Raw genomic sequence first — 11,790 nt, 5'->3', positions numbered from 1 at the left:
CCTGTGTCAGAGGCAGAGCCCTTAACCGTTACACCATCAGCCAACTGCATAATGCCAACTGTATAATGCATTATTGACCAGGTCACAGTTTTAAGCACAGCTAGATGTAAGCACAAGGGCACTTTAAACACATGTAAGGGTAAAAATGGTGACACATTTCATACCCTTCAAACCTGCTGATTATTTCTGGTAACGTATAATGCTAATAATCCCAAGTTTATGCAGATTTTATGCAAATGTATGCAGAAATAAATCAAATGAAGTAGCTAATTAATTCAGAGTTGATGCAAATAGTGTGCAGCTTCAAAATAATTAATGGACCAATCAAATGCAGCAGCTTGACTGGTTTGTATTGATCCATTTCCAAGCTGAACATATTTGCATAAAATTGGCATAACATTTGTATCAACTCTGAATTATAATTAGTGGCATCTCAATGACTATACGAATTGCTGACAAAGTTTCAGATGAAAGTTGCTGAGAAAGTACAGAAAGAACACGCACACTCATCCCAATGTGATTCATTTGCTAGATTTCCACCTATTTTATGTATCCAGAGGTTACAAAAACTTGGCATGTTAACATGTGTGGACAGAAGCCTGCCCCTGCTAAATGTGTGCACGCCCCAGGGGCGGAGCATCCTGATCCCCGATTCCCCTCCTTGATTCAGTCACTGGCCGGGAGCGGGCGTACAACAGCGCCTCCTCCTGTATCCCGCTCCTCACTTCACTATTCTGAAAGGTGCTAAAGCCATCACTGATAACTGCATACATACAAAACAATAACTTAGCTATTTTCCACAAGAAAAAAAATACAACAATAACATTTACCCTTATTAATGAAAGGGTACAAAATAACAAATTCTCCAGTGCCAGCGGACAAACGATCATGAAAATCTTGCTATATAGCATGCGTTAAATTGTCTACTATGATGAATTGTCAATCAGTCCATTGTTTAATCCTCGGAAATCCTCTTGAAATATTATATACTGGATGCCATCCCGCACTGGTTGATTACAGTCACTGACCATAATAACAGCAGATATCACAAAAATGGATATGTGCATCCATGTGCAATGTTTTCAAATACCGCCAATCAATGGCAGATCCTATGGACATATATAGAGAGGAAGCGCTATATATAGAGAGGGAGCGCTATATATAGAGAGGGAGCGCTATGTACACAGTCTGTCAGCTTTGCAAGTTCCGGAGTGAAGCTGATCACAGGTAGATGATATTCTCTTCTATCCGCCCGTTCTCTATACTGTTTGGAGTGTCAGTGTGTAGTGCATTGGTTGTGTCTGATCGAGGTGACAGTGGGGATCCCGCATTCTGAGATCCTGAAGACAATAATGTCCCGCAGTAGATGACACTGGCTGCATTCAGGTCTGGAACGAGAGGCATACCATATACATTATTGCCTGTAATGTGATCTCATACGGAATTATGAAGAACATAAATCACAAGTAATAAGAATAAAAGACAACACCAAGTTTATGACCGGGTGGTTTTAAGTTTAAAAATCCTACGCAGAAAAGCCTGATTTAATGACTGCAGCATATTTCAGCATGACTTAACAGGCCATAAGTCAAACATCTAGCCAAAAAGAGTTGATCTTTCACATTTAAAGGGAACCTGAAGTGAGAGGGATATGGAGGCTGCCATATTTATTTCCTTTTAAACAATACCAGTTGCCTGGCTCTCCTGCTGATCCACTGCCTGTAATACTTTTAAGCCACAGACTCTGAACAAGCATATGCATATCAGGTGTTTCTGACATTGCTGTCAGATATGACAATATTGGCTGCATGCTGTTTTCTGGTGTTATCCAGACACTACTGAAGCTAAATAGATCAGTACAGCTGCCAGGCACATACATGTAAAAATGGTACAGGGAAATTCGGGCACAGGGAAAAGCCGATAAACGTCTCACCCTGTTTCTGCACAAGTCCTGGCGGTGTTAATTACTATTCCCCCTCCAGGTCGCCATAGATAGTGTGGGGAAAGACGTAATTCGTCTGTCAGCTATTGCTGGCAGCTGAATTATGCTGTTTTTAGTATAATTTGGGCTCCATCGTTTGTCGGCACCCAAATTACCTTCTGTGCGCCGCTATAGCCATAATCCACATTACAGCCTGAGGTGGCGCATGATGCGCCCAAATTTCCTGGCGCCTATTTGTTCTACTTCCTCCTCAAGCAATACCAGTTGCCTGGCAGTGAACTGTAAAGTTCTAAATTACTCACCACCTAAGTGTAGATCAGGTCCACTTTATAGGGGAAAACCGGGTATTTCCTAGCATTGAATTGAGATTACTTTGTTTTTTCACCCTATAAGGTGCAAGCCCTGCCCACCAGATGATGTTGATCAGTGGCTGTATATTAGTAAACCCTTATCCGCATTGCCTTATGGGTAGTTAAATATCCAAGGAAGCGGGACTTCCTTGGATATTTATGGACTTTTGGCATTGATCTCCCTGCTCCTATCTGTGTACACATGTAAGTGTAGCGGTCTACCTTTTTGCTTTGCATTGCCTTATGGGTAGTGATGTTTGTCAGAAGAATATCCTATCCTATAATAGAACCCGCTCTGCCCCCACTGCCATCCTAAATGGCTTACTTCATTGATCTTCATATCCATTCCACTTCACCAAGACAGACTATTTAGAACCAGTAGTGCTCATCCGGATTTCGGATATCCAAACTACCCAGATAATCCGAAATTTTTCCACTATCCGAACTTTGAATAGCAATTCGGATATTTTTTAAAAAACAATTAGACTATCCGAGCAAACTCGGATTTCCCATCTAAAATCCGAAATCCGGGCGGATAGTTATGTCAGATATCTGAGCAGAAGCCAAAATTAGTTATGATCGGAAAGTGCAATTTCCGTTCTGGCTGAAAAAAAAAATCTCTCGTCTTCCAGGGATTTGTAGGATGTCAAAAGCAAGCTCACATACATTGGCCAGGAATCAAAACCAGGTCAACTGCTTGGAAGGCAGCTATGCTCACCACTATACCACCAACACTACATGCTGAAGCCAGCCTAGCATGAACCATTGTGATATACCCAAGAGAAAATTAGCTTGCTTATTTGCCTAATTTGCTAGATAAAAGCAGTGGGACACATGGTAATACTGCTTACAGGCTTCAATTCAAGACTTCAGAAAGATCATGTGCCCCCCTGGATGATGCTGGTGTAACACACACAGCAAAGGATGGCAATTTGTAGTCTGAAAGATTCCAGGCCAAGGGTGGGAAGGATGAAAAGCTAGGTGGCCATGCAACCCTTCCTGCTAACCTAAAGCTTACTTGTGTCTTACAACACATTGGCTTAAGACTTTACCAAATCCAATGCTCCAATATGGGGAAGCTTCTCTGTTTGCGGTTTTTTTTTTGTTTTGTTTTTTAAAGTGTGGTGTCACAGTTCACTCATCTCTTCAACTACAAGAAAGGCCCAGGAGTAGTCTTAGCTACAGTAATATCTATGTTACGGCAGGGCCCTTATTACACTTTCTCTTACAGGGCTATGAAAACCGTTTTGCCCATGAGATAAAGCGAGGTGCAAAAATGAAATGCCTAGCAGAGGATGGTTTCGATCCATCGACCTCTGAGTTATGGGCCCAGCACACTTCCGCTGCGCCACTCTGCAGTCTGCTTACATTTGAAGAGATGAGTGAACTGTGACACCACACTTAAAAAACACAACATAAAAAACAGCAAACAGAGAAGCTTCCCCATATTGGAGCATTGGATTTGGTAAAGTCTTAAGCCAATGTGTTGTAAGACACAAGTAAGCTTTAGGTTAGCAGGAAGGGTTGCATGGCCACCTAGCTTTCCATCCTTCCCACCCTTGCCCTGGAATCTTCCAGACTACAAATTGCCATCCTTTGCTGTGTGTGTTACACCAGCATCATCCAGGGGGGCACATGATCTTTCTGAAGTCTTGAATTGAAGCCTGTAAGCAGTATCACCATGTGTCCCACTGCTTTCATCTAGCAAATTAGGCAAATAAGCAAGCTCATTTTCTCTTGGGTATATCACAATGGTACATGCTAGGCTGGCTTCAGCATGTAGTGTTGGTGGTATAGTGGTGAGCATAGCTGCCTTCCAAGCAGTTGACCTGGTTTTGATTCCTGGCCAATGTATGTGAGCTTGCTTTTGACATACATGAACAGTTAGGGCATCCCCCCACCTGCTAGAGAGAGAGAGAGAGAGAGAGAGAGAGAGAGAGTTTTAGCTTCCAAAATGGTTTGGAAGCATTTTAAAGACCACTTCCGGTTTTCAATCCGGATATCCGAATCCAAGCGGATATTGGGTTCGGATAGCCTATTGTACTCAGAGACATATGTGGTATCATTTTAACCGTGATAAGTTGTAGAATGGAGTTTAGACAGTTTTAGGGTTGAGGCCCATGTTTTGTGTATTCTTTTTAGTCACAAACTGAATCAAAAGCAATTAAATTTCTGCATATTCTGTATTAAAATAAAAGTCTTGTAAAATGAAAACAAAGTGACAGAATATAAGAGAAAAAAACATGTATTGTTACCTTAGGAACTTGGCCTTTTAACTACATATGTCATGAGGGTATATTACTATTATTTTTGCAAATAAGGTCTCATAATCATTTATAGTGTACAATGAGAAAGCAAAAAACACAAAACAGAAAAAAGACACCTTTGTTTGCAAATACAATAATGTCACCATACATTGTGCTAGGAACATAATCTAAATGTTGTAATAACCAGGATGGATGAGCAAATACAATTTGTGGGTTCGTATACTTGGCACTGTTTATTGTAAAGCTATATTGGATGTAAATGGAGAAATTGTGTGTTTTTCCTATTTTTTTACCTTAATTTCCCTCTAAAATGCATAGAAAATAAGGTAATTACTGAATAAAATTTTCACACACTAAATGCCTAATTTGTCCTGGAAAAAAGTTATCGACAAATAAATGGGAGCAGTGCTGATATGTGAAAATTGCTCTCGTCCTGAAGTGGTTAAGAGAACCTGACATGGACATGTAAGAAAAAAATATACATACCTGGGGCTTCCTCCAGGCTAATCACTCCCTCGCCGTCCTTCTGCACCATCTGATCTTCAGCAATCCACCCCGCAACAGCCTCCGGTCTGGGACATACTGCGCATGCGTGGCCCGGCCGTGCATGCGTCCCCATCACGCTCCCGCGACAGTTCTGCGATTGCGCTGTACTACTGCAAATGCAGCCGGCCTGGGCTGACTGGAGGACTGTGCGAGGTGGATTGCTGAAGATCCAGACAGCGCACAAGCGATTAGCTTGGAGTGGGCTGGATTACAAATGACCGCAGGGAAAGCTTCTTGGCAAATTTAAAGGCACAGGATGTGCAAGGGCTGAAACCAACTACACTATCTCTTCTAGCCTACAAAGAGCAGTGTTCTCCCCAGGCTCATTTAGCCAGGTGCTCCACCTCCTCCTATGCGGTAAGTACCCAGTGGTGTGGTCAGACCATCACATAATACAGTTTACTATTGAACATCACCCTATCAAGCAGCTCCCTAAAGAAACAATCAAAACCCGTCCCCTGAGTAAATTAACACCGGAGAGGATAACTGCCAACCTGGATTTTACAAATCTGCTCCACAGTCAAATGGACCCAAACACTCTAGTAACCCAGTACAACACCACGATATATGAAACACTTGACAGTATTGCCCCATGGCGCACCAAATCAGCAACCAAAAAGCAGAAAGCTAATTGGTTTGACAAAACCATCATGGATCTAAAAAAGAAAGGGCGCAGACTAGAAAGACAGTGGCGTAAATCAGGGTCTGAGGAGCACAAATCTAGCCTAGTTCAACACCTCAGACAATACCAACAAGCAATAACCAAGAAAAAATCAGACTTTATCTCGCACAAAATATCTACAGCCAACAACAGAGCTGCTCAACTCTTCCACACAGTGGAATCACTCTGCAATCCTTCCTGCCTAAAAGCCCCAACCACATACTCCAGGGAAAGGTGTGAAGAATTCTCTGCCTTCTTCACAAACAAGGTGTCTACCATCCGTGCCAGCATTACACCAACTACATCAATTGACCACTGGACGTTGCATATGCCTACTACCGTACCACCATGGCAAGTCTTTGACACTCTGAGTGTAGAAGATTTTGGAATTCTCATTCAAAGTCTCCGCCCCACTACCTGCGACCTGGATCCTGGCCCAACTGGATCCTTAATGCAGTGCTCAGAGCTGATCAGGCCAGCACTTCACAAAATCACTCAGTGCTCCTTGCAAAGTGGTCTTTTCCCAGAAGAACTAAAGAAAGCAATCATAAAACCCCTCCTGAAGAAACCATCACTAGATCCTGATTCTGTAACCAACTACAGACCTGTGGCGAACTTACCATTCCTATCAAAAGTTATCGAGAAAGCAGTCGCCAACCAGCTAGAAGCCAGGCTTACAGATAACAACATCTTTGATACTTTTCAGTCAGGATTCAGGAAAAGGCACAGCACTGAAACAGCATTAGTCCGAGTAATGAATGATCTACTTACTGCAAGGGACAAGGGTGATTGCTCAGTTCTGATTCTTCTTGACTTGTCAGCAGCATTTGATACTGTGGATCATGAAATTCTTATCCAGCGACTGAAGAATTACTGTGGCCTAAGGGGTACTGTTCTTAGATGGTTTCAGACCTTCCTATCTGGCAGGACACAGCAAGTATGTCTGGGCACACACTACTCTAATCCAGTGCCACTTGCCTATGGAGTTCCACAGGGTTCTGTACTATCACCATTACTCTTTGCAGCCTACATGCTCCCACTGGGCAAAATAATCCAGAACTATGGCCTAGGATACCATTGTTATGCAGATGACACACAACTGTATCTGTCCTTCAAGCCTGGCACCCAAGACCCATCAGCATCCATAAATGCGTGTCTAGTGGATTTACAAAATTGGATGAACACCAGCTGGCTGAGGCTGAACTCTGACAAAACAGAGGTGTTGGTGGTAGGTGGTCCACACATGATGGATAAAGTTCAAAACGCTCACCACCTCAAACTAGCAATTGGGGGAGATACTGTACAGTATAAAGACTCTGTGCGTAACCTTGGGGTGATCCTGGATGGAAATCTAAAACTCAGACAGCAGGTATCAGCTGTCGTCAAGTCTTCCTTCTTCCATCTAAGAAATATAGCGAAAATCAAACACCTTATCCCAGCTGAAGACCTACCTGCCTTGGTTCATGCATTTGTATCCTCCCGCCTAGACTACTGCAACGCCCTGTTCATCGGATCTACAGATAAGGCTCTGCTCCCCTTACAGCTAGTACAGAATGCTGCAGCCAGACTCCTAGCCAATGCCCCCCGCAGCTCACACATCACCCCAGTACTGCAAACTCTTCACTGGTTGCCAGTAAAATGGAGAATCAATTTTAAGATCTGCCTGCTGACATTCAAGGCTCTACACCACATGGGACCCAAATACATAGCGGATCTATTGGAACTTTATGCCCCTTCACGCACCCTCCGCTCTGCCAACAAGATGAAGCTGGTTATTCCCAGGATACACTTAACATTTGGTGCTCGGGCCTTTTCCTATGCAGCCCCTACTCTATGGAACTCACTTCCACAATCAGTACGAGAGGCTCCTTCTCTGGACAGCTTTAAGAAAAGGCTAAAAACTCACCTCTTTTCCCGAGCCTTTGAGACTGCATAATGCAGGGTCGCAGCGCTTTGAGTCCCCAGGGAGAAAAGCGCTATATAAATATTATTGTTATTGTTATTGTTACAGTTGCAACGACCTTGCATTCCCTTGCCGCGCCCCATCCGGCACTTTTTCATGCCACCCAGCTGGAAAAAAATTCTGGGGAGAACAATGAAGAGACATCGGTTCCAAATAATAATGTTGGCAGGATGCTGTGTGTAGGCGGTCTAGTGCCATTTCCTAGCCACATTTGTAATTGATAATATTTACTTTCCTGATTAAAAATGTTTTTGTCAGTACTAATAGAAATTGTAGTAAATAAATACATAAATGAAAAAAATCATTATCAGTTCCCATTAATGCACCTATAGTGTCTCACAAAAATGAGTACCTGGCTCACATTTTTGTAAATATTTTATTATATAATTTCTTAGGACAGCAGTTTGGGGTGTTGCTTTGGGAGAGTTCAGCCTGATCATCAGTCCTCAGGCCATACCCTGCAAACTGGATCAAATTGGTCTACATGGCTGTTGTTCCAGAAGGAAACTCTTTCTAAAGTGCAAACAGTTTGCTGAAGACAAGCAGACTAAGGACGTGGATTACTGGAACCATACTGTGTGGTCTGTTGAGACACAGATAAACTTATTTGGTTTAGATGGTGTCAAGCGTATGTGGCAGTAACCAGGTGAGGAAAACAAAGACATGTGTGTCTTGCCTGCAGTTTTCTTGCCAAGTTATGGGGCTGCATGAGTGCTGCTGGCACTAGGGAGCTTCAGTTCATTAAAGCACAGCATCATGATCACCTCCCTTCAGAAAGTGGGCTGGGCTATCATTCCAACATGATAAAGACCTTAAACACACCTCCAAGCAACCACTGCGTTGATAAAGAAACTGAGGGTAAAGGTGCTGGACTAGGAAAGCATATTTTAAGACTATTAAGCAACTGTGGGGAATCCTAAAACAGAAGGTGGAGGAGCGCAAGGCCTCCAAGATCCATTAGCTTTGTGATGTCTTCAAGGAGTGGAAGAGGACTCCAGTGGCATCCAGTGCAGCTCTAGTGAAATCCATGCCCAATGAGTTAAGGCAGTGCTAGAAAATAATGGTGGGCACACAGAATACTAACATTTTGGGCATGATGTTGACATTCTTCACTTAGGGATGTACTTACTTTTGTTGCCAGTGCTTTAGTCATTAATGGCTGTGAGCTACAAATTTACACTGGTACACAAGCTGTACACTGACTACTTTTCGTTTTCAAGTGTCATCAGAGATGTCCCAGGAAAATATATAGTAAAGCTTTTACAAAAACGTGAGAGGTCTAATCACTTTTGTGAGATACTGTATAGGCATGAAGGTAACTGGTCTACAACAGTCATTATTGCACACTATGCATTTACCATTATTACAGGCATCTTTATTGCTGTGCCGGGAGGAACTCTCAGGTCTGTGCTGGCGGGAAATTAAGGCGCTCCAAGGTTCACTAGAGATATCCACAGGGGAAGACCCAAAAGTCTCTACACAGTCAGAGGTGTGATCCGCATAAGCGTCTGAGTAAGCAGAGCTTCGCTGTGGAGCCATGTTGTTCAGTGATATCTGAGCCAGCGCATTATTAAGGCAGCCGGAGTCTTCCAATTGTAAACTGTCAGGCTGGGGGTTTCTTACACCCTGTAATGTGAAGAGGAAAGCGAGAGTTAGGTCAGCAGAGTTTACAAGAACCAGGGAAGACTTAACACGCCCGCATTTTTTCTGACACTTTTTGCAATAACCTCTGTCCTCACTTTATTAAACGTCTGCAATGTCTGCCTGGTCGGAGATTTGTTAATGTACGGCAACGGCTCTCCAGCTCTGTGAAACGCTTCACCCGCCCAGCGCTGTGGTACATTTCTCAGTTTAATGAGCGGACCATAAAATCAAATGACAATAAATAACCATGGTGCCGTTTCTAAATTACAGAGGTATTTGTATTGTCAGACTTCTCACCGCACACCTTTAGACAAATGGGTAAATGATGAATTTTACAGGCAGACAAAATGGAAGCTGCGCACAGAATTGAACTCGTGTCATTATGCCTTTTAATAGGCGCACAAATTCCTCCCACCATTCAGCTGTTTAATAATAGGCACGGTGCTTTAAAGAATGCTTTAGGCAAATAAAAGCAGCTGTAAGGTGCATGAAAAGTGTCTATGAGCTTCAAACGAGAGCTCTGTGTCCTATATCATTCTGACTACAAATGTAATTTCAAGACCTCTAACATAATGGGTTTTGAAGAGACCCTGTATTGGGTTATTGTAACGTATACAGCCCTACTAGCAACACAAGCTGGTGAGACAAACTAGACAGTGAAGTCTCTGTAAGTCACCGAAGTCAGATCTCGACTATGTCTCAACTCTAGTCTTCCCTTCCCATGTGATCTCGGCCAGGTCTTAGTATTACAACCTCACCAAGGGGGTAGGAAGGGGTGTGGCCAGATGTGTGTTAGTAGCAAGGGTTGTCAGAAGTGTGACATAGGCATGGGAGGGTGTGGCTGGGCTTCCAAACTAGCGATGGACAATAAGATGCAAATAATTACCAAGTTATTGCAGGTTTATGCAAATGTTGCATACAAATGCGCGCAGCATAAAAATAGATTGAATAGAAACTAATTCTGATAAGATGGAATTTAATTGGTCCATTTTCAAGCTGCATACATTTGCATAATCCTGCATCAGCTTGGAATTATTTCCATCTCATGAACTATCCTTGTTCCAACCCAGAATGCCCAGAGTAACTCCCAGAACTCATTGAGACCAGTGTTGTGGGTATTCTATACAATCTTACCGCCAAATAGGGAGACAAGCTTACACATCAGTCAACAGACCAAATATAAAGATATACATACTCCATTCAGGTGTGCCACTAGGCCTGGGCCTTTGGTGCTATATAATTCAGCAGCATATCTGATACAGGGGCAAAAAGCGTTGCCAACTGGCTAAGGCTGGGGAATTCTATGCAACTGAGCTTCATGTAAGAACTGCACATATATACTCAAATATAAGTTGACCCCAAAATTTGACCATCTTAAAGCTGACCTAAACCAAACATTTTTTTAATTCAAAATACTTAGTTGCACTATTCTGACACATACAAAGATAAATAAACGCTCATTCAAGCCTATGAGCATTTCAGTGCATGCTTTTCACCCTTCTCTTTTTATAACTAGAGTTATACAGGTGGCAGCCATTAGCAATTCCTCCATTGCTGGACACCATCTACTCCAACAGTTTGCTGGATTCTGTCCCGGCAATATGAAAGGAAGGGAGGGGTTTCTCTACTAAATGTAAAATATTTTTTATTGGTCATCATGCAGCTGAAAAAAGCTGCTATTTATTATTATAAGTTAGAAAATAGATTTTATTTCTGAAATCTTGAATTTTTAATTTGGGTCCACTTTAAAGTGAACCTCCGGACTGAAAATCGACTCAGCAGCACTGAAAAGGCTTTGTGTTTCTTTAACAGTTTCACAGCATCAGAACTTTGTTTCTCTTATACAAGCTTCATTTTTAGCTGCACAGAAGAAAACTGCCCGGGCTTTTTTCCCCCGATGCTGTGAAAAGCATGATGGGATTTCTGATTTTGTTGTTCTCGTTCTGCTGTTTTGGTGCAATTTTTATTTTTAACATTTTTAATTTGACATTTGAAGCCTAGCGTGTGCAGCTGGGAGGGGTAATCAGGACACAGGATAGTTGGAACTGTGTCTCCTGCTCCTTGTCACCTCCTTTCAACCAAAAAGATGGCTGCCCCCATGACAAAGATGGCAGCCCCCATGAATCACAAACATCGGTCATCCCTCGGCGCCACCCACGAAGCGCTCCAAGCGGCGGTCACGTGAGTACAAACACTTCCTCTTTCCGCGTTGAAGGAGGAAGTGTTTGTAATCACGTGACGCGCGACGACCGAAGAAGACATCAGACAGGTAAGCTTGACACACACACCCCCCCGCCAAGTCCGCACAGCATTACTGGGTGAGATCCGGATAGAACGATCCGGACTCACCGAAGCCGAATTTGCGCCCATGCCTGGCCAAGAGTTTTCAGAATGTTCTTCTCCCAGATACCGATAAG

The 11,790-nt window shown here is 42.9% G+C and overlaps 1 protein-coding gene across 4 annotated transcripts in view; it reads right to left on the bottom strand.

Annotated features, from left to right (window-relative positions):
* Positions 1–515: 515 nt before the first annotated feature.
* Positions 516–11,790, bottom strand: part of ARHGEF28 (Rho guanine nucleotide exchange factor 28) — a 346,228-nt gene continuing 334,953 nt past the window's right edge. For all 4 annotated transcript variants that reach the window (XM_068248416.1, XM_068248426.1, XM_068248435.1 and 1 more), the window contains 2 exons: positions 9,088–9,355; positions 516–1,388 (listed from right to left, as the gene is read on the bottom strand). In XM_068248416.1, coding sequence (XP_068104517.1) covers positions 1,222–1,388; positions 9,088–9,355 — 435 coding nt within the window. In that variant the 3' untranslated portion in view covers positions 516–1,221. The remainder of the gene's footprint in view (positions 1,389–9,087; positions 9,356–11,790) is intronic.

Source organism: Hyperolius riggenbachi, chromosome 1 (genome assembly GCF_040937935.1).
Source record: "Hyperolius riggenbachi isolate aHypRig1 chromosome 1, aHypRig1.pri, whole genome shotgun sequence".
Taxonomy (NCBI): Eukaryota; Metazoa; Chordata; class Amphibia; order Anura; family Hyperoliidae; genus Hyperolius; species Hyperolius riggenbachi.
Note: the sequence above shows the minus strand (reverse complement) of the source record. Positions and strands in the feature narration are given on the sequence as shown.